Source organism: Tachysurus fulvidraco, chromosome 3, assembly GCF_022655615.1.
Source record: "Tachysurus fulvidraco isolate hzauxx_2018 chromosome 3, HZAU_PFXX_2.0, whole genome shotgun sequence".
Lineage (NCBI taxonomy): Eukaryota > Metazoa > Chordata > Actinopteri > Siluriformes > Bagridae > Tachysurus > Tachysurus fulvidraco.
In genome coordinates, this window is record NC_062520.1 from 20,725,010 (window position 1) to 20,747,470 (window position 22,461).

At 36.1% G+C, this 22,461-nt stretch overlaps 5 protein-coding genes across 8 annotated transcripts; 2 read left to right on the top strand and 3 right to left on the bottom strand.

Moving 5' to 3' along the window:
* Nucleotides 1-313: 313 nt before the first annotated feature.
* LOC125140861 lies at nt 314-3,137 on the bottom strand. The gene is made up of 6 exons (XM_047811402.1): nt 2,730-3,137; nt 2,244-2,549; nt 2,082-2,144; nt 1,594-1,692; nt 1,298-1,347; nt 314-943 (listed from the first exon to the last, which is right to left on the bottom strand). Exons 1-6 carry the CDS (start codon nt 2,827-2,829, stop codon nt 878-880), a joined length of 684 nt encoding a protein of 227 aa, XP_047667358.1. The 5' UTR covers nt 2,830-3,137; the 3' UTR covers nt 314-877.
* A 212-nt stretch (nt 3,138-3,349) lies between these two features.
* Nucleotides 3,350-5,617, top strand: LOC125140839. Its single transcript, XM_047811006.1, has 6 exons — nt 3,350-3,483; nt 4,143-4,318; nt 4,495-4,559; nt 4,733-4,875; nt 5,105-5,421; nt 5,537-5,617. The coding sequence occupies exons 1-6, from the start codon at nt 3,423-3,425 to the stop codon at nt 5,615-5,617; spliced, it is 843 nt and encodes a 280-aa protein (XP_047666962.1). The 5' UTR covers nt 3,350-3,422.
* Nucleotides 5,428-8,049, top strand: LOC125140863 (mucin-1-like). Its single transcript, XM_047811407.1, has 3 exons — nt 5,428-6,078; nt 6,356-6,493; nt 7,912-8,049. Exons 1-3 carry the CDS (start codon nt 5,905-5,907, stop codon nt 7,969-7,971), a joined length of 372 nt encoding a protein of 123 aa, XP_047667363.1. The 5' UTR covers nt 5,428-5,904; the 3' UTR covers nt 7,972-8,049.
* A 1,455-nt stretch (nt 8,050-9,504) lies between these two features.
* nudt17 (nudix (nucleoside diphosphate linked moiety X)-type motif 17) lies at nt 9,505-14,543 on the bottom strand. Its single transcript, XM_027149591.2, has 8 exons — nt 14,282-14,543; nt 14,084-14,200; nt 13,634-13,817; nt 13,294-13,319; nt 11,601-11,696; nt 11,299-11,397; nt 11,018-11,154; nt 9,505-10,255 (listed from the first exon to the last, which is right to left on the bottom strand). Exons 1-8 carry the CDS (start codon nt 14,354-14,356, stop codon nt 10,084-10,086), a joined length of 906 nt encoding a protein of 301 aa, XP_027005392.2. The 5' UTR covers nt 14,357-14,543; the 3' UTR covers nt 9,505-10,083.
* Nucleotides 14,544-16,180: 1,637 nt separating this feature from the next.
* si:dkey-7j14.5 (uncharacterized protein LOC556563 homolog) lies at nt 16,181-22,417 on the bottom strand. Of its 4 annotated transcripts, none has more exons than XM_027149597.2 (9): nt 22,116-22,417; nt 21,851-21,916; nt 21,127-21,237; nt 20,596-20,652; nt 19,746-19,862; nt 19,107-19,175; nt 17,738-17,851; nt 17,422-17,490; nt 16,181-16,500 (listed from the first exon to the last, which is right to left on the bottom strand). In XM_027149597.2, the coding sequence occupies exons 2-9, from the start codon at nt 21,908-21,910 to the stop codon at nt 16,456-16,458; spliced, it is 642 nt and encodes a 213-aa protein (XP_027005398.1). In that variant the 5' UTR covers nt 21,911-21,916; nt 22,116-22,417; the 3' UTR covers nt 16,181-16,455. The 4 variants fall into 4 exon arrangements, with proteins under 4 accessions (XP_027005398.1, XP_047667357.1, XP_027005396.1 ...); XM_047811401.1 differs by having other exon boundaries at nt 21,851-21,990; XM_027149595.2 differs by having other exon boundaries at nt 21,851-22,021.
* Between the last annotated feature and the right edge of the window lie 44 nt (nt 22,418-22,461).

The window sequence follows — 22,461 nt, forward strand, 5'->3', positions numbered from 1 at the left end:
CAGGCTGTGTAAGGGCTATTTGCCCTCCACAGTCACCGGACCTGAACCCAATTGAGATGGTTTGGGGTGAGCTGGACCGCAGAGTGAAGGCGTGAACAAGTGCTAAGCAGTGAACAAGTGCTAAGCATCTCTGGGAACTCCTTCATGACTGTTGGAAGACCATTTCAGGTGACTACCTCTTGAAGCTCATCAAGACAATGCCAAGAGTGTGCAAAGCAGTAATCAAAGCAAAAGGTGGCTACTTTGAAGAACCTAGAATATGACATATTTTCAGTTGTTTCACACTTTTTTTTTATGTACGTATATAATTCCACATGTGTTAATTCATAGTTTTGATGCAGTGTGAATCTACAATTTTCATAGTCATGAAAATAAAGAAAATTATTTGAATGAGATGGTGTGTCCAAACTTTTTGTCTGTACTGTATATGTGTACGTCATTGGATAAAAATACTTCCTGTGGATGTGGAATTTTTTTTGCAGGTTACAGCAAATCACAACACTATTAGAATTAAATCACACGTAGGGCTGTAAATGAGCACATCTATAGATTTTTACTCAAGTTACTCAGTCAAGTTATAAATGGCTTTAGAATTTAGCACTGAGTAAAATAAGGTTCGCTGTAGTATAGAAAGCAAGAAAGATTTCAGTACATGAAGCATCAAGAACTGGCCCTGAGAATTGAACACGTTTCAGTTACATTGCTGACATTACTGACATTTAGCAAAAAGAGTAAATGTACAAAGTAAAATTAGTTTCATGCCAAGATAGATGGTAAAGTTATGCTACAAAAAAAGCAGTCATACAGAATGTGCAGGACCTTTAAAATGTTAGATTTAACCAAAATGATGTTTACCACTAAAGACTTAGGTTCAGGATTATGCAGCACGCTCGTGTCTCCGGGTTACAAACATGAGGGTAGCGTACAGGGTCTCACTGAAGGACTGTGGAGAATAATTACAGACACATTTAAATAAATATTTTTGAAAGTAAAATAAAAATGACAGATCCAGGTAAGTAATTCTGTATTTTCCACCTATTCGTCCCCAAAAGTACATTAATCGACAAGCCATGGGCTAACCCTAGATGTCGTTATTAGCTCTCAAAAACAGTCACATAATTTAACACAATTTATACAAAATATTGTGTTGACCTAATGACTAGGAGTAAAGTCTAAAGTCCATCATAATGATATTTTATTAACTTTCACAACATTTCAGTAAATATACAGAATGTGTAACTGTTACTTCGCTGGCTCTGTAAAAATATATTATTATAGCTGTGCTTTTTATACTTACTTGCTGATGGTTCTGTGATACATTATTGTCCCTCCGATGCATCAAAATAGCTGGAGAAAACAGAAACCTCATTTGAAAACTATTGTGATTTGAAATATATTGTTATATTACTTCATAATATAAACACTCATTTTTCAAAATATCATAAATCTATATTTTTACATTATATATATTTAGTAGGCTTACAATTTACAGACTACCAGTAACATCTTAATCCATGATATAATCTTTTATTTATTTATTTATTTATTTGTTTGTTTGTTTGTTTGTTTTTACATTGCATATTCATTACATACCTCTTCTGTGGTAGGCAAACAATGCTAAAATTCCTAAGAAGATCAGAAGTGAGATTCCTCCCAAAACAGCTATAGGGACTAAACACTGATGCTCATGAACTGCAAGAAAATCATTGAACAGATGGTTTATAAATTATAGAGATCATTTAATTAGAGCTAAAACACAGAGAGTGTTCCTCAGTTAGCAGTACTTTAACACTGTACTTCTAAATAAAGTCATAATGTTGTAAATAACGGTGGCATGGCATCAAAATTCTTATTTATGGTTGAGAAAGAGCAATTTTTGAATAAGCCATTAGAAATCTTGTGGGCAAAAAAACCCTGATTAATTATTAATTAATAATTAATTATTCCACTAAAATTAAAGTATAAAATGTAAAACAACATTAAAATTGAAAACCCAACAAACTCCTAAAAACAAAATAAGGCAGTATTGTGCAACAACAATAATAATAATGAACATTATTAAAAACAAAACAAAAAAAAACCTTGTTCTAAATTAGTCTTGTGGTCATAAGTGTTCACTTTCTGCTTGCTGGTTATATCTGGAGCTGTGAAAAAAAAAAAAAAGAAATCAAACCACACTAGAGACCCGAAAACAGACTGCACATCTAAATACAAAAATAACAAAATTTATTAAGGAAATTTACCCAGGACTGTCAGCGCTGTTCCATTACCCATAAAATCCACACCTTCATTCAGGAGTAAGCAATAAAATGTGCCATTATCTGAAAGACGGACTTTGGTAATTTGTAGTCTACATAGTGTGTCCTGCTCTGCCTTTCTATTAATGGTCCTGATGCCTAAGATGTAGATTTTAAGGCCATTTTCTTGGTGGTAGAGCAGCCATCTGACAGAGGAACACTGACCAAATGCATTTGAAATATCACATACTAATGTAACGTTTGTTTCAACCTCCACAGTCATACTAGAAGACTGGAAGACCAGACAACCTCCTATAACACAAAGAAGAAAAAAGTCAAACAAACAAACAAAGGAATTTTCATTGTTTCAGTGAAGAAAATGTACATAACTTGTACACACACACACACACACACACACACACACACACACACACACACACACACACACACATATATATATATATATATATATATAAAGATAAACTGCCTTACCAGTACATATAAGCTGAAAGAGAAAAATCAGAAAGTAACTGTAAAGCATCTTGTTTTCTTGACTAACCGCTTCGACTGATGAAAAAAAAACTGCTAACATTAGCTTCTGAAGTGTCGTGACCTCAATTTAAAAACCGCAAAGATGCTACCTACTTTCAAATTTTCCATAACTGTGTTTTATTGTTAATATTATCACACAGCCATCTTGCTTGTGTGGCACAGGTTCACATGTTTGAACTGCTCTTTATCTGTGAGAAATTTCCTTGATCTACATTTATTAATCTTTTGTAACAGCTATGTGATCCTCAATAAAGCTCCACAATGGATCACTAGTGGGCAGTACTGAGCATCAGATAAGGATGAACACCTTGAGGAGGTTTCCATTATCTTATTGGTGACCTCTTCAAACAATACAGGAATCTTTAACAGTTGCAGAAAATATTTTTCATTCAAACTCGATCTATGATTATTTGTATACAGAATCATTAGTCCATTTATCTGCCTGTGTAAAATAAGGTATCCATGTGAATGTGGACCACTGATTAAGCAGATGGGTCCCACCCCAGTGCCTGCTCAGGTGCTCAGACAATAAAGAGACTGTTCACTCTCAGAGTGAGGCACTGCATCTAAAGTACTGTTTCTCTTAGGACAAAAGCTGAGCAGAAAAGTTTACAGGCTGAAGGATTAGCACTAATGTGCATAATCATTAGAGAAATGATGAATCTTTTTTGGATTATTGGGCTCCTGTGGTCAGGTAAGGTGTTAATATATTCTGTATCTACAGGAGAGAACAGGTATTTTGCAATTTGCAATATTTTTTTACAATTCTGAACTTTTCTGCAAACTTTGAAAAATGTTTCTCTTAAAACGTCCTAACACAAATGGACTATATAGTATAAAGTACAATGATGAAAGCAAACCTGTTCAATATAATGTATAAAATCAAATACCACAAGACAACATGTATAGAATGAATACATTAGAATGTATTCCAAATGTTCACATCTTCAAGAATCTAGGACAACATTTATTATTATTTTTTTAGATTATTATTGTTGTTGTCTTTAAATATTAATTAAAAAAATCAATCTTTCACAATCTTTATTATTATTATTATTATTATTATTATTATTATTATTATTATTATTATTATTATTATTATTATTATTATTATTATAAAGGAGATGATTTAGTTTTTGTAAAATATTCTCTGATGTCATTGGCACACATCTATTGTCTATCTACAATCCAGTTATCCCAAAAGAATTTTGAATGAAAAATTCTTAAAATAAATGTTAAACTGCATTGTCTTTATGTTTTTATCTCAAAATGTCTTGCGATAAAAATGATTTGACCATTTGACAAATAGGTGACAATCTTAAGTAAATATTTTCCTTGGCTTTGTTTGTGCAGGTGTAATTACCAGTGGTGATGTCACAGCAGCTCCTGCAGTTGGCACAAGAACTTCAAAAAATGAAAGCTCTGCCTTTATGATTAGCATAAAAATAATCAATCAAATTTACAACGATTCTCTTGAGGACCACCAATCGCAGAACTATAAAACACTAAGACAGAAAGTTGAAAATGTGGTAAGAGGCTTAATTTTTCTCAGACACAAAAAAGACACAAGGTAACCCTCAAATAACTTCATTAAGTAGTTAGAGTAATCATACACTCAAAGAATGTGACTGACTTACATTATTAGCAGTATTCATATTTTATGTCTCATTAATTTTTAAACATCTTTGTTTTCCCTTTTTTTTAGTTTTTTGAGATCTACAAATTTACACCATCTGTTCAGTATCAAGAGATTACAGAGATGACTTTCAGGTAAAAACAACAACAACAACAACAACAACAACATTTATACAGCAAATACATTAGAAATAATAAAGTCATATATTAAATTTGATCAAAAAAGAACAGACTTGTTTTTGCAAGCCATGGCCAGGTGTAAATCTTCTCTAATCCTTTTCATAATATGTACATTTTATTTTCCTCAGCAATGGATCTGTGATTGCCAATTCCACAGTGATATTTGGATCAAAACAAAAAAGTGGAGAGATTGTGAAGCAGATCTTTGTTAAAAATTATATGCAACACCACTCACCGCTTAGGTTGGACCTAAACATCAACTATACTGCAGGTAAAAACATCCCTCATATTGTTTCTTTAAAGAAACTTCAATGAATTTTTACTGCAATTCAACAAGCTGGTGAATGACTTTGAGCTACAGAATTATGCAACAGTTACAGATGTTTAACTTAAAAACATTCTCATTACATGTAGTAAATACATTATAGATTATAAATGCATTACAGGATAATGCATGATTGTAAAACCTTAAATACTAGTATTCTGTCTTCCCCTTGCAGATCAGGAAGCCATTGCTGTCCCCTCTATGACAATATCCATCTCCATCCCCGAAACTCATGACAACTCTACAAACTCTGCAATTTCTACAACTTCAGCCTCAATCAGCACTAATGGCCTAGACAAATCAAAAGATAAAACCCAACCGCCCAAAACTTCCACCCAAGCTCATTCTAACAACAGCCCTTCCAACAGTCCATCAGACAACATGACACCTACTACCAGTCCTTCAAGAACGCACATGTTCGATTCTTCAGCCCCAACAAATCCAAGCCACAACATTTTGACCACCTCTGCTTCCAGTTTTTCAACCTCAACAGTACATACAAGCAACAAGAAAACAACCACGTCTGCTTCCATTTCTTCAACCCCAACAACAAATCCAAGCCACAACATTTTGACCACCTCTGCTTCCAGTTTTTCAACCTCAACAGTACATACAAGCAACAAGAAAACAACCACGTCTGCTTCCATTTCTTCAACCCCAACAACAAATCCAAGCCACAACATTTTGACCACCTCTGCTTCCAGTTTTTCAACCTCAACAGTACATACAAGCAACAAGAAAACAACCACGTCTGCTTCCATTTCTTCAACCCCAACAACAAATCCAAGCCACAACATTTTGACCACCTCTGCTTCCAGTTTTTTAACCACAACAGTACATACAAGCAACAAGACAACAACCACGTCTGCTTCCATTTCTTCAACCCCAACAACAAATCAAAGCCACAACATTTCGACCACCTCTGCTTCCACTTCTTCAACGACAACAGTACGTCCAAGAACCAAAATTTCAGCCATGTCAACTTCCAGTTCTTCAGAAATTCAGAGTAAAACGATAACACAAAAGCCCACAGGACCTGAAGGATCAGACACAGTGGCAACAGTGCAGGGTGTGCCTGGTTGGGGCATTGCCATCCTCGTGCTGGCGGCTATCATACTATTCTTCATGCTTGTCCTCCTCATACTGCTGGTGAGCCTTAAATAAACTACGTACCAATCAAAACATTAAAAAATTTATCAAAGCTGTATCATACTGTAACATTCCTCCATGTTTCTTGTTTCTTTCCATAAATATATTGTTACATAGTGGAGCTCTTGTCAGATTTCTTCACTAAATACTTGATTTTTTTACTTGGGTGCAACAAGTTTGTTTTTCACACTGGTGAACTTTTGCTGTGAATGGAACATGGTTTTTGTGTCATTGTTGTTTTTCTGAAACATGAAATAAAGCATGCTCCTCCTCACAGCTGCTGTTTTGGTGCTGTTGCTGGAAACAGCGTGGCTTCATGCATGTATCTGATCCAGACCCAACAGGCTATTATAATCCCGACATTCCTATGTACTCCACTCAAAGCACGTATGACTCACACAACGGCAAATCATTGGTGAGTGAATCTCCATCTATACCTCCATCTAATTTTTGGCTTTACACACTTTAATTTTAATATAATGGAGCATTCACACCAATCAGAACCTTTTCAGTGAAGCAAGATGGTGTGAGGGTGTCCTCAGTGTAAGCACAAAGTATTAATGGAATTTTTTACATACTGGCAAAAAAGTTAAAAGACAAAGAACCTTTAGGAGTCCTGGGTACTGTGTGAAATCTGGCATGAAGGGTATAATGGCACGCTGTTCTTTAAACACTTAAAAAAATAGCATCTAACCTACCTACTTTGGGACTACTGCTTTCAGACTATAGATGCAGTAAGAAATCACTACTGGCTCTATAAAAGTCATAATATTATGTCACTCAACTTAGAGATTAACTCAAATTAAAAACTCAGACTTCCAAATATATACTACTCTAAGATCAATTTGTAACAAGTAGTTGAATTTGTAAACTGAAACTGTGATACAGATTACAGATTAAATGTTGTTTAGTCACACACATTTACACTTTGTCATATATGCAGCACTACATATCCTACATACTTGGCAATCAGATATAGAGATGTGGAAGTAACAACAGACTCTTGCATGGGCTCCCCAAGCATCCCCATCTCTGTGTTCGTCCAGGCAAAACTGGCTGCAATTACTAAACAGCCCGCAGTCCTACTTCCCTCCCACCTGTAAAGGGCTCCCTTTGTGCCCAGCCAGCTTTGACAGGGAAACCTGAGGCGTGGGAAACTCTACTCCCACTCTGTCTTTCTCTTTCCCGCAACTGCCCTGGAGCTAGAGCTTTATCAGACCTCACACTGCACTGTCTCCATTCATCTACAGATAGAAAGAACACTGCCTTCACACACGCATGCAAGCACACATCATTTAATACACAGTTGTTTTCATCAATGAGAATTTTACAGTCTCAAACATTTCTGCAGTTTAATATCTATAAATACCATAGAACTGGCCTCATTATTTTTGGCCAAAGAGATTAAAAATGCCATTAAGTGGGTGGGATGTGGTACAGACAGTAATATATGCTCCTGGGACTATATGTTACACATTGATTAAACAAATATATTAAAGAGTAGTTATATACCCTTCATTATACGTATGATATTAAAATGTCTAAACTATGATGCTGGGACTCTGTTTGAAGTCAATGAAGACTGTTGCTCCATTTCTCCCACACAAAGAGGCCATTGATAGGCCATAAATAAGCCTGCATGCTGTCGACACTACAACAAACTCACACACAGCAGCTCACACAGAAGGGGTTTTGCCCTTTATTTACTCACTGGAACTTAATTCGGTGAACTATGAAACTATGGGAAAAAGTCAGTGAAATTGTTGTAAATATTCGTCATTTCAGTACATACTGTAAACAGCACTAATACTCTAACAGAATTTTAATTAACAGGATTTAGACCCAGAGAGACCTCAGAAAAACCGGTCTGGAACATACACAGTGAACAAGTGAACGCCCTGGGCTTAAAGTCAAGTGGTACAACTTTTGAATCAAACAGTGAAACCCATGGAATAATTTACTCACCACTACTCAGCAAAAACATTCAGGTGCTGTTGGTCTTTTGTGTTCTACTTTTCAACTTGCCAGTTCAGCGATTCAAGAGGCACCACGTAAAAGCTGTTCACAGACTGTAATACTAAATGACCAGCAGGGATCATACTGTACAATATTCTGAACATGTAACACCGATTTAAGAGCAATCACCAACCACTACATATAAACTTCACTTTGGACTGTTTGTTGAGACAGTACTTTAAAATGGTTAATTGACAGTGATTACAAATACGTTAGATTGAAATAGTAAACTGAACCGTTTCCAACTTGCTAACAGTTTTGTTATTTTTTTGGTCTCCGAAGCTTTGCAACAAAGAATGATTTATTACAATATATATTCTGTCTGGGGGAAAAATGAGGAAAATGTGTCATTTTAAAAAGGAATATGTTTAATACAAATATAGTCAGTTTAAAAAGGAACGTTTAATACAAATATACAAATACATTTTTTGCCAACCTAACCAGAGATGTCTCTGTTTAAACAGTGTAGAATGGGGACAGGTTTAGGGATAATAAGCTGTGCCAGTGTCCAGATCACCTCAGCCCCCACGGTCATTGCTTCCTGAAGCTATTGTGCTAATAAAAAGGTTTCTTTGTGTGGATGGGACCAGCTCAAAGATTCTCCTGCAGGTCTCAAAGGGAAGAAGAGGGAAAGAGACAGAATGGTGATAGACAGACTTTCAGTACTGTTAAGAGTGCTGTGGAATCCTTTCTTCTAAAGAACTGTTCTTCATGAAAGAAAGAAAAACATACAGAATTGAATCAAATGTTATTCCAAATGTAGATCAAAAGTTTGCGTGTGCAGAACAATCTGAAAATCCATTTATTAAATCTATGTAGAAATGTAGTCTTTAATGTTTTGTGTAGTCAGAATTAGTTTTGTGACTTATTTCATATCTCCTACATCCTGTTACACCCAGGCATAATCAGGACAGGCGGGACCGAAACTGATAAACTTTCACCCGTAACAAGGTGATATGAAATAATGAACTAATCAACAGTTAATTTACACATTACTCAGTGGTTGCACCTACAGTGGAACTGCGCCAAAAATATATTTAGAATTACAAAATTGAATGTCTTTTATAATCAGGCTTCCAATAAGATTTAAGATTGAACTACCCAAAGGACAATTGTTTGTGTGTATTTGTATGTAAAAATATCCTACATTCCTGTTAATGTCTTTCTTTAATTCAAACTGAAATTTTAGTAAAAATTACAAAATAAATCATAATGCATTTGCATAAAAGCTCATGATGTGCTTGTATGTGCAGATTCTTTTTTTTCTAAGGCTATTCTGTTATACCTTTTTTTTATATAAATGCATACAAATGACTATAATGAACATGCCAATGATTGTAGCAGCTACTAGGGTTTTATTTTCTAAAAAACACAAGCGGTTCCACTAGGATTCAACAACCTACCAGGACAGATCAGCATGGCCTTTTATTGTTTTACAAGAAACAAAAGCACAACAGTTCAACTAATCAGCATGGCCTTTGTAACACTGACTGTGTGACATGCTCTAAGTCTTGATCCTGTTGTATCCACAGGCCTTGCAAAGTTCCTAGTGCTGTGGAATGAGTTTAAGATCATTTGTGTATAATGCACTGAAAAAAAAAACAAGAAATCAGTACTATTTGAACATAATAATGAATTACTAAATCAACACACTGAATTAACAATACTACAATGTAAGGAAAAACTTCACATTTCAAGAAACTAGTATATTGAACGTTTGTTTCAGTAGTAAGCATCTTTACTGCCCCCTTGTGGTTGTCAAACGTTTCATGTTAGATTAATTAACATGTCTAAGAAAATCTTTCAGAAAAAAATGTTTAAGAAAAATGAGCAGAGACATTATCAGAGCTTATCAGACACAAGATCTGAGCATCATCTTCTTTTGATGGCACTTAAAGTAAACAACGTATGTAGATTATGAAGGCAAATATCAGGTGCTTATTTGGCTTCCACAGATCAGGCCTGAGAGTGACGACACATCTGCTGCAGTTAGCCCTTTTCACAGCTAGCACCCAGAGTATTCAGCCACAGCTCTAAGGCATACTTGGTTCCGGTGCTGACCCGCTCCACATCCTCACCTTCGGCTGGAGCCCGGTTACAGAACACTGACACAGGCAGTGTGGACTCAATTAGCTCTCCATCAGGGGATACCTCAGTAACACTAACATAGAAAACACCACAGCATCAGAAGCATTAAAGAGATAAAAACATTAAATACTAAATTCTGTGACTTATGATATGCATTTACTGAAGCTCAACTATGAATGATGTTCACAGGTGGTTCTACAACAGGGGTGGCCAACCCGCAGCTCCGGAGCCACATGTGGCTTTTTGCCCGGTTTCATGCGGCTCTTACGTTCATATCAAAGTTTGTATTTGTGTCTTTTTAATGTGCGTGTTCGCTCCGCTTGAGTTCAATACGGTATTTTTGTCAAACACGCATGTGGGTGGGATGAAAATACCTCAAGGTTTCCCAGTCGGAGCAAGATCATTTGAGCAAAAATGGTGATGTTCATGTGTGCCCATGTGTATGATGTGGCTCTTTGCGGAAACACAGTAAAAAACAGTGGCTCTTGGTCTCTGACTGGTTGGACACCCCTGTTGTACAGTGTTCCCCAATATTCTGGGGAATGCTTGGGCTTCTCTTGTTAGTAAAACTATAATTAAACCCTGAAATTACCCGAGTCCTGAGTGACTGTTTTGGGAGTAAAATACTAATCAGACAGGCAAATCTATGCATTTGACAAAACAAAAGATGATCATAACATTTACAAAAAAACAGATGAACTGCTCACCTGCATGCTGCAAGTTTTTATTTAAAAAATATATATGGTGCAGCCCTAGTGCATATTTAAGAAGATGTGTTGATAAGTTGTGCTTATTGCAAAGCACACTTCTAATTAGGAACGAAGCATCTTAATACCTTATAGATTGAGGAAGATCAGCAGGTAAATGAAAAGAATTTTCCTCCCCATCCACGGCAGATACGATAGCCCTGACCAGTCGTACATCAACCCACACACAAGCACTCACTTCAGCAGGCTCTGGTTTCATACAGGACTAAAAAAAGAAGGGACAAGGTCACAGTTAATAAAGATACACACATACAGTCCAGTTACATGTTTCTGTATGTATCTTCCATCAGGAGATTAAAGGCATTTTTGCTGCATAGGGCTGAGCTTAGATGACATAGACTGGCAATACCTGTAGCTGCAGGTGTGTCTGGTTACTGCAAAGCAGCACGTACGTGACAATGTGATGTCTCTGGGGCAGTCCTCGAGACAGCATGGGTGGGTATACAGACTGTGGAAGAATGTAATTTAAAAAAATACAACGCATACTGATGACATTTCGATAATGATCCCTAATTTCACTGTAGCCATTTGCAACATTCATATTTTTTAAACTATTATTTAAAATATTTTAAATTTTTTTAAACTGTGCTGCAAACCTAAAGACTATTTACTTTGGTCCAGTGTGTCTACACATCAGCACAATCAGCTCACCTCCCAGAGGCCTAGCAGCTGAGAGGAGGAGATATCCTCAGCGTCTAATTTGAGTCCGGTTTCCTCCCTCAGCTCCCGCAGGCCTGCATCCAGCAGCTAATTCAAAACAAGTAAAAAGAAAAAGTAAATTTTAAATTCCAAATGAGCTGATCTTTATTTGAATACTGAGCCTCTTGTTGATCTGCAGAAGTAAAATATCTGTAAAAGTTGGTTAAACATAAGAAACCAAGAACATACTGTAAATAGTTTTTGTTCTTAAATAAATAGTTTAGTTTCAAATGTGTACAATCAGCTCCAAGAGCACAAGAATGATAACATATCCAGTATATTTTTTCTCATGTTTTTTTAAACACGACTTTCAAAAACACTGGTTTCAAATGATCAATACCCTTTATACATTTTGTGACACCAGCGCTGGTCCTGAAAGACCTAGTTAAATACCTAGTTAATGCAAAAAAAATCTTAATATTCTTAGTTTAATTGTTTACATTTTTTGAAAGATCATGTTGAAAACGGTGGGCGATTAGACAAAAATATATTTTACAATTCTCAAAGTTTACAATTCTCAAATTCTCGCATGTACAATAGGTATCACGGTACAAGGGTTTGCTCACAAACTGCCAGCAATATTTAATATTTGTTATATTTAAAATAATTGTATAAATAATTATATAAATGGTTTAGCACAGATATTCACTATACCCACTGATGCTGTACATTGCCAAAAAGTTCATCTTCATGAAACCAGTTTGAGATTACTTTTGCTTTGAAACATTATGAGATGAAGATGGTAAATTTTGGCAAAGAAGGGATGCTCATTGTCAGCAACAAATTACTCAACTAGCTTGTAGCATTCAAGTAATGTTTGATTGGTATTTACTGGTCCAAAGTGTACCAAGACACATTGCTCCACTTCCAGCTTGGACTATTTACACAGACATGTTGTGTCCATACATTCTGTGTGATTCAGCTAAAAAAAAGGCTACAGACCAGGCTACATTTTTTACAGTCTTCAATTGTTCAGGTTATTGAACCTTTGCCCAATGCAGTCTCAGCTTTCCATCCTCAGGGCTGCCATTCACTATATTTATTTTTTTGTATGGCATTCTGTGTAAACTCTAGAGACTATTGTGTGTGAAACTCACATTAGATCAGCAGTTATGGAAATACTCAAACCAGCCTGTCTAGCACAAGCAATCATGTCTTGGTGAAAATAACTGAGATAATTTTTTTTTACCCATTCTGATGGTTGATATGAACATTACCTGAAGCTGATCTGATTTCAAATCTGCATGATTTTATGCAATGCGCTGCTAAATCAAAGCTGGCTAATTAGATAAATGCATGAAAATACAGGTGTACAGGCTCATTATAAAGTTCTCTGAGAGTGGCCCAGATATTCACCAAACCCACTAATGCTGTACATTGCCAAAAAGTTCACGCAAGTTCAAAAATGTTCATAACAAACAATTCCAACAGCACATCAAGAAGCACTGAATTTCCTGGCTTGCTATGATCAACCTCTTTAATGATTGATTTAGTAGTTGAATTTAAAGCCTGAGAACATAACCGATCTGTGTCAAAATGAATAACTTAAACAGAATGTAAAACTATGACCTAAAATTCAATGTATTCACATTTTACTGAAAGTTTCCTATAGTGCTCTAGTTGGCTCTAGTAATTCAAATTGTACCTTTTCATCCAGTTCCACATGGCCACCTGCAGAACATGAGAATATTTAGTTTATAATAACGTTCATGCTTAGCTATGTTAACAATCTGTAATACAGCTGAATGCATCATCGCTCCTTAGGTATTAAGAGATATTATGCATCACAGAGTGACACTTTGTGCTCTTGGTCCTTGGATTGCAAAATTAAGTCAGCAGATTTTTTGTTTTACAGTTTAGCCTTTACAGTCTGAGACTGCACAAACAGGACATTCCATTTGTTCTCTCCTAAATCTGCAGTTTAGTGATGAGAAAAAAAAAAAAACAGAGCACACACTCTGCAGTCTCAGCAGCATCTCACTCACCAGGTGGGACCCAAACATTAGGGAAAATCCTCAGGGCATGAGCGCGCCTGGTCAGCAACAGCCTCTGATTGGCTGACTGGAGAAGTATAGCCACGCCCACATCCACACCTCTCCGCAGAGTGTCTAGAGGAATCGACGCCGCCTCTGAAGCAGAGAGCAATTTGATTGGGCAGAACCGCGCCCTCTAGAGGCAGAAAGTTAATTTCATCCACAAGCAAAATAAAATCTGCTGCAGAACCGCACACTACCATACTAAAATATTATATAAAAATATTATCCTATCTAACGTTAAGAACTGTTTTTTTTTTGACATACTGTTTAATAAATATTTTAACAATAAATCACTTAACATGCAACCCTGAAATCTTTAATGGGATGATTATCGGCTCTTCGTGACGTGATGACGTAATGACGTGCTCAGCAATGACGTAACCCGTGTTGAAGTCTAACCTTAAGAGCCACGCCCTTCTCCTCGCTTCCCTCACACAAAACAAATCGGTTGTTTTCCAAGGAACAATTCACGGTTGTTTGGTCGTCCAGATGTCCAATAAAATGGCCAGTAACGCTCTAGGGATATAAATACACCAGTCAAACTAATCGTACAAGTGTATAATCGTTGACACTCACAGCAGCTCTTGTCTAACTGACCTGAATAAACTGGGCAGGTTGTGGAGCTGCACTATGTTTAGATAAATGCACCAAAATTCTTCGTACTTTCTCCATTATTTTCAATAATTTTGAACAACATTTAACATCGACTTGACATAGCTCCCAAATTTAAATTAGCTATCATACGTTTATTATAGATAATCAGTCAAAAATGACGTTTCATTTGGGCAAAACATTAAAAAACAACCGTGCCTAGCACTCTCCTCCAAAATGGCTGCCGAAACTTCAAAGTAAAAGTCACGCACGCGCACACAAAATGAACTGGCCATGTTTGAAATGGTGGCCTATGCACAACAAACAATTTATCGTTATGTTATACTATTACGCTGTTATAGGAACAGAAATGGTTCTTGAAGAAAATATATTTTATAATCAGCCTAAACCAAGTATGTTCGAGTACACCAAACAATTTAGAAGAAATCCGAGAAGTTTGAAGGTGCAGTGAATTCTTAGCTCACTGAGTATCTAAGGAGAACCAAGAAATTCGATGCAATATGGGTGCCGTTGAATACCTCTGTGCGGTGTGAAATTAAATGCACACAGGATGCTTTATTTCTTTAGTGATGCTTTCAGATCCTCCAGTTAATAACTTTCTGTTTCTTCAGTTTACCTCGTCCAATTGAATCAATCAAAGTTCGGCAGCATTAGGAAGGTGCCAGTGCAATTCGTAAACAATTGGATACAAATAAAAGCTCTAGGTTAAAATATGCATTGCAAAAAATTGCCACATAATTATTAAAATCTAATTTAGTCTAAAACATTAACATTTAAGACTGTAAGGCACGAATGTAATAAGGTTTTATTTAAAGTTAATCCAGAGTGCAATCAGTATTGACCGACAGTAACGTTGTCACTTCACAACATCAGAGTCCCTGGTGTGATGCTCTCCTTGTCTCCAGGTGGCATTTCTGAAAACATAACTAAAGGTGGGTTGGAGTGAGCATGTGAATGTGTATATGTTCATTATGCTCTATAGAGAGTGGTGTCTCATCCAGAATTCCCACCTTCAGCATCTCATTTAGTACATATGTTTGTTAAGTTTTTGAATTAGGAATGAAATTCAACCGCAAATGTCTCCACCTGCCTTATTGAATATCACAAAAGCATTGCTGTGTCAGGGGCTGACATTTTGTTGTAGTATAAGATACTGTATACAAGGGGTTCTGAGCCTCCATGTTTCCTTTTCTTGAATCCTTTCCCGATACCTCAGAAGGAGGTTCTAAGCATCAATAAAGAAAAGCAAGGAAAGGATAAAAGAAGGTACATTTTAAGAAATGAGATGCACCATATTTTTTTCCTGCTACCACTACAAAATGCCAGACCCTGCGAATCGTGTACTATATAATGAATTGGAGATGCTTTCAGATTGTGAATATAAATAAGCAGGGGTAGACATTAAAGAGTTTGTCATCATACTGCATTCTTTATTAAAATCCTTTGCCAAAAAAATCAATGATGCATCAGTGAATAATTTATGCATTATATCTCACAAATTTAGACTGTAACTGACTGTAAACTGTATTTGGCATCAAGAGTTTGCTTTTTTTTGTATTATTGCTGATCTGTCTACCAGTTTACCAGAATATTTTTACAATTATTCAACCTGAACCATTCATTTAATGATTGTGAAGATTTATCATTAAGCCAGCACACACTGTGACTACAACATAGCAAAGAATCAGTGTAAAATCAGAGCAGGACAATGCACCTTTTTAAAAAGAATCATGAAGTATATTACATTAAGACCATGCTAGGTTTTTAAATAAAACAATAAATTACCATAATACATTTTTAGGTATACCGATTATTTATTTTACTTTGTGGGTGTGACAATTTACTTTATTTGATTTCTTATTAATGCAGAAAATATTCCATTGCTGTTTGTCTAGCAAATCATGTTTATTTTAAACATCAATCATCCATAAACACGCATGGAACTGTCTATGATTTTCAATACCTACTGTACATATAAAGAAGTTGAAGAATACAAGCACAATGTAAATCTGACATGCTGTTGTAAAGGCAATGATACACTGACACAAACAGTACCATGAACTGATAACATGCTTCCACAAGAGGAGATTACACCGGTTGAGCCCTTGAGTGAGGCTTCAACCTCTTACTTTTTTGTTGTTAGTGTCCATTAATTTTGGTCACAAGTGGTGGCACTTACAGAGTTGGCAGTCATCATAGCTTTCCTGAAGTATCAGTAAATATAAAACAGGATGTCAAAAAGAAGCCAAGCAATGCCAGTCATTTGTTAACACTTAGATGATCTTGTCACAATTCTCCCTTAATAGAAACATCCTCACTTTTGTGTATACACTGGACAATATTTATCAAGCTTTTGTTCTTTTGCAAAGTCTGTCAACTTTGGGTGGCTAAAAATATAAAACGCAAATGTTCTTACAAATACATTCAAATTACTAATGTTGATTACATATTGTTAGTGTGAAATGTTAATGTTTTTTTGAGTTGGCCAGATTAATTTCTTGAATAGATTATTTAGGACCCAGTTCTTTCTCTTTTTTTTAGGAAAAGCTTAATAAATATTTTTCAGTATATTACCTCTTTGCTAGCCTTATAATTTGACTGATGTTTCATGCATATGATGTTCTACTGCACCCCAGCACAGACTTGCATTAATACTACACTATACTATATATCTTCACTCATATTTCTTTCTTTATTTTTATTTTTAGCAGTTGAAGTCCAGTACATGGATTTTTGTGGACAATCTGTCTAATTTGGACATTAGTAAGCATATTAAAAAAAGAACTGCTACCTACATTTCTAAGCAGTCTCACTGCATTCACATCTATGGCCTGCTGATTACTGATACTACATAAGCATTTTCATGCAAACAAACCTGTTTATTAGTGGGACATGAATGATGTCCTAGCAACTGTGTAGCCATCAAAATTCATTGCAGAGGGTGAAAACAGCCAAATAACAGGAGCTAACAATTTTACAAATTATTTACATTGTCATGAAAGTTTTTTTTAATTGTGTGAGATTTAGAGGTGAACCAGTTGTTTCTTTTGATTGGTATGAAACTGTGCTAAAATCGTTGACCTTATCTTGTGAGAAATTTTGTTCTGTTAGTTCCCATTACGCACATTAGTCCTGGCCAGTCCTCCAGAACCGTACTGTGATTTTGCATTGGAGTTGGGAATAGGTGTCATCTCCTAGAGGCAAATGGTAAAAAGAAATGTAAACATTAAATGCAGTAGTTTTAATCAAAGTTAAATTATATTATCATTTAATTATAACTGTGCATTTTTATAATGAAGAAGATTATTTAGTCTGCTATGGAATGTTTAACTCCAATGCATAAAGCTTATAGTTTATAGCTAAATACTATTCTACAAAGCAGCCATGACAAAATGTGTGCATGAAAATATATTATAAAGTATTTTGTAGCAGAAATCGTACCTTAATAGCACTAACAGATAGGGCATACACTCCGAAAAGTGCCACAACCAAACCGATAATACACACCAATACCAAAGAGCCAATCAAGGTTCCCAAAATGCCATTCACCAGGAACTGATAAAAAAAAAAGTCAGAAAAGATTTTTTTAGCTAACAAGATATCAGAAATAGTATAATGCTATCCAGAGCTAAAAAAAAATATACAGTATGTAAGCTACATACACTCAGAGAAATTTATTAGGAACACTATACTAATGCTGGCTAGGACAGCCTCAGTTCATTGTGGCATAGATTCCCCTTTAGAATCACATTTTCGCTTGAGAATCTGGTCTATGTTGACACGATTTCATCATGCAATTCCTGCAGATTTTTCAGATGCACTTTTTATGCTGTAAATCTCCCGTTGTACCACATCCCAAAAGTGTTCTACTAGATTCAGATCTGCTGAATGTATAGGCCACTGAACTCATTTTCATCTTCATGAAACCAGTTTGAGATGACTTTGCTTTGAGACATTATGATATGAAGATTGTGGCAAAGAAGGGATGCTCATTGTCAGCAATAAATTACTCTAGCTTGTAGCATTCAAGTAATGATTGATTGGTATTTACTGGTCCAAAGTGTATTAAGACACATTGCTCCACTTCCAGCCTGGACTATTTACACAGTCATGTTGGGTCCATAGATTCACGTTGTTGGCGCCAAATTCCGACCATACCATCTGTGTGATTCAGCTAAAAAAAAGATTCATCAGACCAGGCTACATTTTTACATTTTCAATTGTTCAGTTTATTGAACCTGTGCCCACTGCAGTCTCAGCTTTCCATCCTCAGGACTAGATGTATTTTTTGTATGGCATTCTGTGTAAACTCTAGAGACTATTGTGTGTGAAAATCACATTAGATCAGCAGTTACTTTTTAAAAAAAAGTACTCAAACCAGCCTGTCTAGCACAAGCAATCATGTCTTGGTCAAAATCACTGAGATGATTTTTTTTTACCCTTTCTGATGGTTGATATGAACATTACCTGAAGCTGATCTGATTTCAAATCTGCATGATTTTATGCAATGCGCTGCTAAATCAAAACTGGCTAATTAGATAAATGCATGATAATGCAGGTGTACAGGTGTTCATTATAAAGTTCTCTGAGAGTGCATAAAATACAGTCCTGTGTGAGATGCTCAAAAGGCTACATTGGAAAATGTTATACTTTGTTAGAAAATACAGTCTTAAACTGTTTAGATTTTTTTATTGATGGTTAGACAAAAACCTTGTCATATCCAATAAAATATTTCTATTGTACTATACTGTGTAACTACTGCACTAGACTGGTCAATGGTGTATACAATAAAGCACAGAATATAACTCACCTCCTTCTGTCCCTTTTTATCTCCTTCGCCACAGCAAGCCCACAATGAATGACGTGGGTCACAACACCACTGAAACGAGCAGGGCAGAGCCTGGAGTCACACCTTTCTCAGAGGTGATACACACCTTTCTAGATATCCATCTACTTATTCAGTTTGGAATGTGGTTCATCTAAATGACAATTTCTTCATATTATAACTGATGCTTTCTATATACTGTAATGTATTCTACTGTATATAAACAATGAATGAACCACAATCTAATGGTTAATTGTGAAATTAATTTCATTAAAAGAAAATTCCACATTTGCAATCAAATAAGGAAAGGTCTAGCTTCACAGGTAATAGCTGACAAAACAAAACATATACTACTGATTTAATATTTGGTATGTGATTGGCACTACATGGATATTTGTAAGTATAACATTTTCCAATTCGAGCATCACACATTTGAATATAATGAAAATTATAATCATGCACACATATGTATATAATGACAACACAAAAAGTCCATAACTGGTGCAAAACATACAATATTTTTTCCAGGAGAGCCAGTTCTAAAATTATGTTTGTGTTTTCTTGGAATTGGCATATTACATAATGGGAACAGTCTCTCAGGTGTGTAAAGTAGCAGATGTTTACCTCAGTGTCTCTGTAGTAGTACGATTCCCCACGAAAGGGTACATGTCGGGCTATGAGACCAAATCCGACAATATCAAATGCTGCGGTTAGCAACTGCAAGACAATGGTTGTACCCACCTGTAAAAATAAAAAAAGAGAAATGTAAAGTCTTGGTATAAAAATGCAAATCTGCTTGTAAATTGCAGGTATATTGTATACTGCAGTGTTGAGTTCAATAGAGTTCTTCCTTGAGTCCAGAGTGAGTGAAACTGGACACATTCCCAGAAGAGAGAGACTGAGCAGCAGAGTGACAAATGTGTTGTACACAGATAGTATTGATACTGGCATGAGCCGGAAGAATCAAATAACAATAATATATAACAAAAATGAAAACTAAAAAGTATAGAGACCATGAAGCAATTTATGACATGGCAGATCTTACATTTTGACTGCTATAAAGCTTTGAGATTGAACATTCAACAATAAATCAGCCTTTCAGCTGAACAGCTGAAGTACATCAGGGAAGTGCAATGAAAGATGAACCTTTGAGCAGAGGAAATCTAAGTTAATTACTGGCTTCACTGAAATGGTATTTCAGTCACAGTGCTAATACTGCTAAAATTATCATCATCATCATCATTAAGAAAGGCATTTACCTATTTACCTCAAAAAAGAGGCTAAAAACACATGTCTAGGATGCTGAAGAAGCAATATTCCAGCTATAGGTCAGCACTGGGTGCTGTCCAAAGTGCTAGATTGCACAAGCCCAGCATTTTCTAAAATACAAGTACTTAACAGTTGCACTTTATGAATTTATTATAGACATTATATGGAGAATGTCTCTTACATTAGGGAATACAAAATATCATACCAGACATTTAGTCGGTCTCCTACCAGTATGCACCAAGACAATTCCAGTGATAATGAGCTGCAGGAAAGAGCAATAGGAAACACTGCATCACTTCAGAAAGTTAAACTAAGACAACTAAATTGTTTAACAACCCAAAAATATGTTATTACCTGACATGTGAAGCACACCAGCTCTTTTGCTTAGTTATTTATAATAAACACTAAGAAAAAGCACTCTACACCTTTAAATATACAACTATAATGGGACTTAAAAAGACTTGTTCATCTGGTAGATACTGCATAGAACCCCAAGCAACAATGTGTTCCCAAATCAGAGTTTACCTTTAAGAAGCTACAGGACCCCTTAACTATCAATATTAACATTTTATTATATATTTATTTATTGTATACATTGAAATTACAACTGACTATTAATTTCTGCACTCCTTACTCCACTGAAAAGTCAGACTCGGTACTGCTTGAGTTGTCACAATTGTATGTTATAATGAAACATATATTCAGTATTCATAAATTGATAGGAGCCAGGCCTTACTTGAGCACCATTCAGGATGAGAATGATGACCTCCCTCTGGATGTGATAGTGCAGTTTATACACAATCGTGCTCAGAGTGACCGTCAGCAAGCCAATGATGATCTCAACTGCCTTTTGAACAGATAAGCCACTTATATCAGCAAATACACCACTCTTTCATAATTAGTTAGTTCAACTGCAATACAATTATTAAAATCCCAGTTATAGATTTTAGAACTATTAGGGCTGCAGAAAAGATTACCTATTATATTGCAAATAAATGCAATTTGTAGGTAAATGTAATTGCCAGTTATTTACATTGACAGTGGATTTTTTTTAAATGTATTTAAAATGACTGTATAATGCACTCCACGTGATCTAAATATAAAAAAAGAAGTCTGGCTAATGGATCTACTCCAAAGCACTGCTGCATCTCTTTGCTTACGTGTTTGTTTATTTTCGTGTGTGTCAGGGAGAGAGAAAAAGAGCCAGAGAGAGAGAGAGAGAGAGAGAGAGAGAGAGAGAGAGAGAGAGAGAGAGAGAGAGAGATGGGTGTTTCCTTGTAGTCAGTGGAATTTTATTTATATAATTGAATTTTGAAATGAACAGGACTGATGTCTGACACAATTAAGTGCAAGTTCTATGCTCACTAATATATAGGACACTAATCGCAATGCTGTTATCCATGGCGTATGGTCACTTACATTGTATATTCTAATCTCTTCCTATCAGAAAAACAACTCACCCCAAGGGTTTTGGGCTCGCTGCTCTTGAACGCCTTAATCTGAGACGGATACAGCGACATGGTGCTCTGTGTGTGAGCCAAACACAGCAGGCGACACGACATTAATCAGCACAGCAACATCACAGCATCCCAGTCTGGGACTGAACCGCATCACACACGCACACGCGCACGCTTTACATTTTAAAGTAAACACAAGCGCAAAAGATTAAAAATCAAAATGCTGTCACTGCATTTGCATGCATGGAGTTCGAAGAAAAAGCCCTACCTTGAGCCCTGCAGAGGCGATGCTGAGAAACCGAGGAGGGGTCCAAACCGCTGCAGCACTCTGAATGCAATGAGGTGAAGGCAATCGAGGGCGAAATGGCAGCTTAGGACTTCTTTAATCTAGAGTAATCTTTGACTGCAGGTGGAGAGCTATCGGTGTGGTCTTGATGAGTATGTACTATGTAAATGCTTTTGGGTTCTGTAGTGTGGTGTGGCGAACTGCAGTATTTACACTAGGGTTCTACGTCGTGGGTGTGGGAGGAGAAGCAAGTAATATGATTTTAAAGAGCCGACGCTGTATCAGTCTGTGTGTATAAAAAAGGACATGCTCTAACTGCAGACCCAGC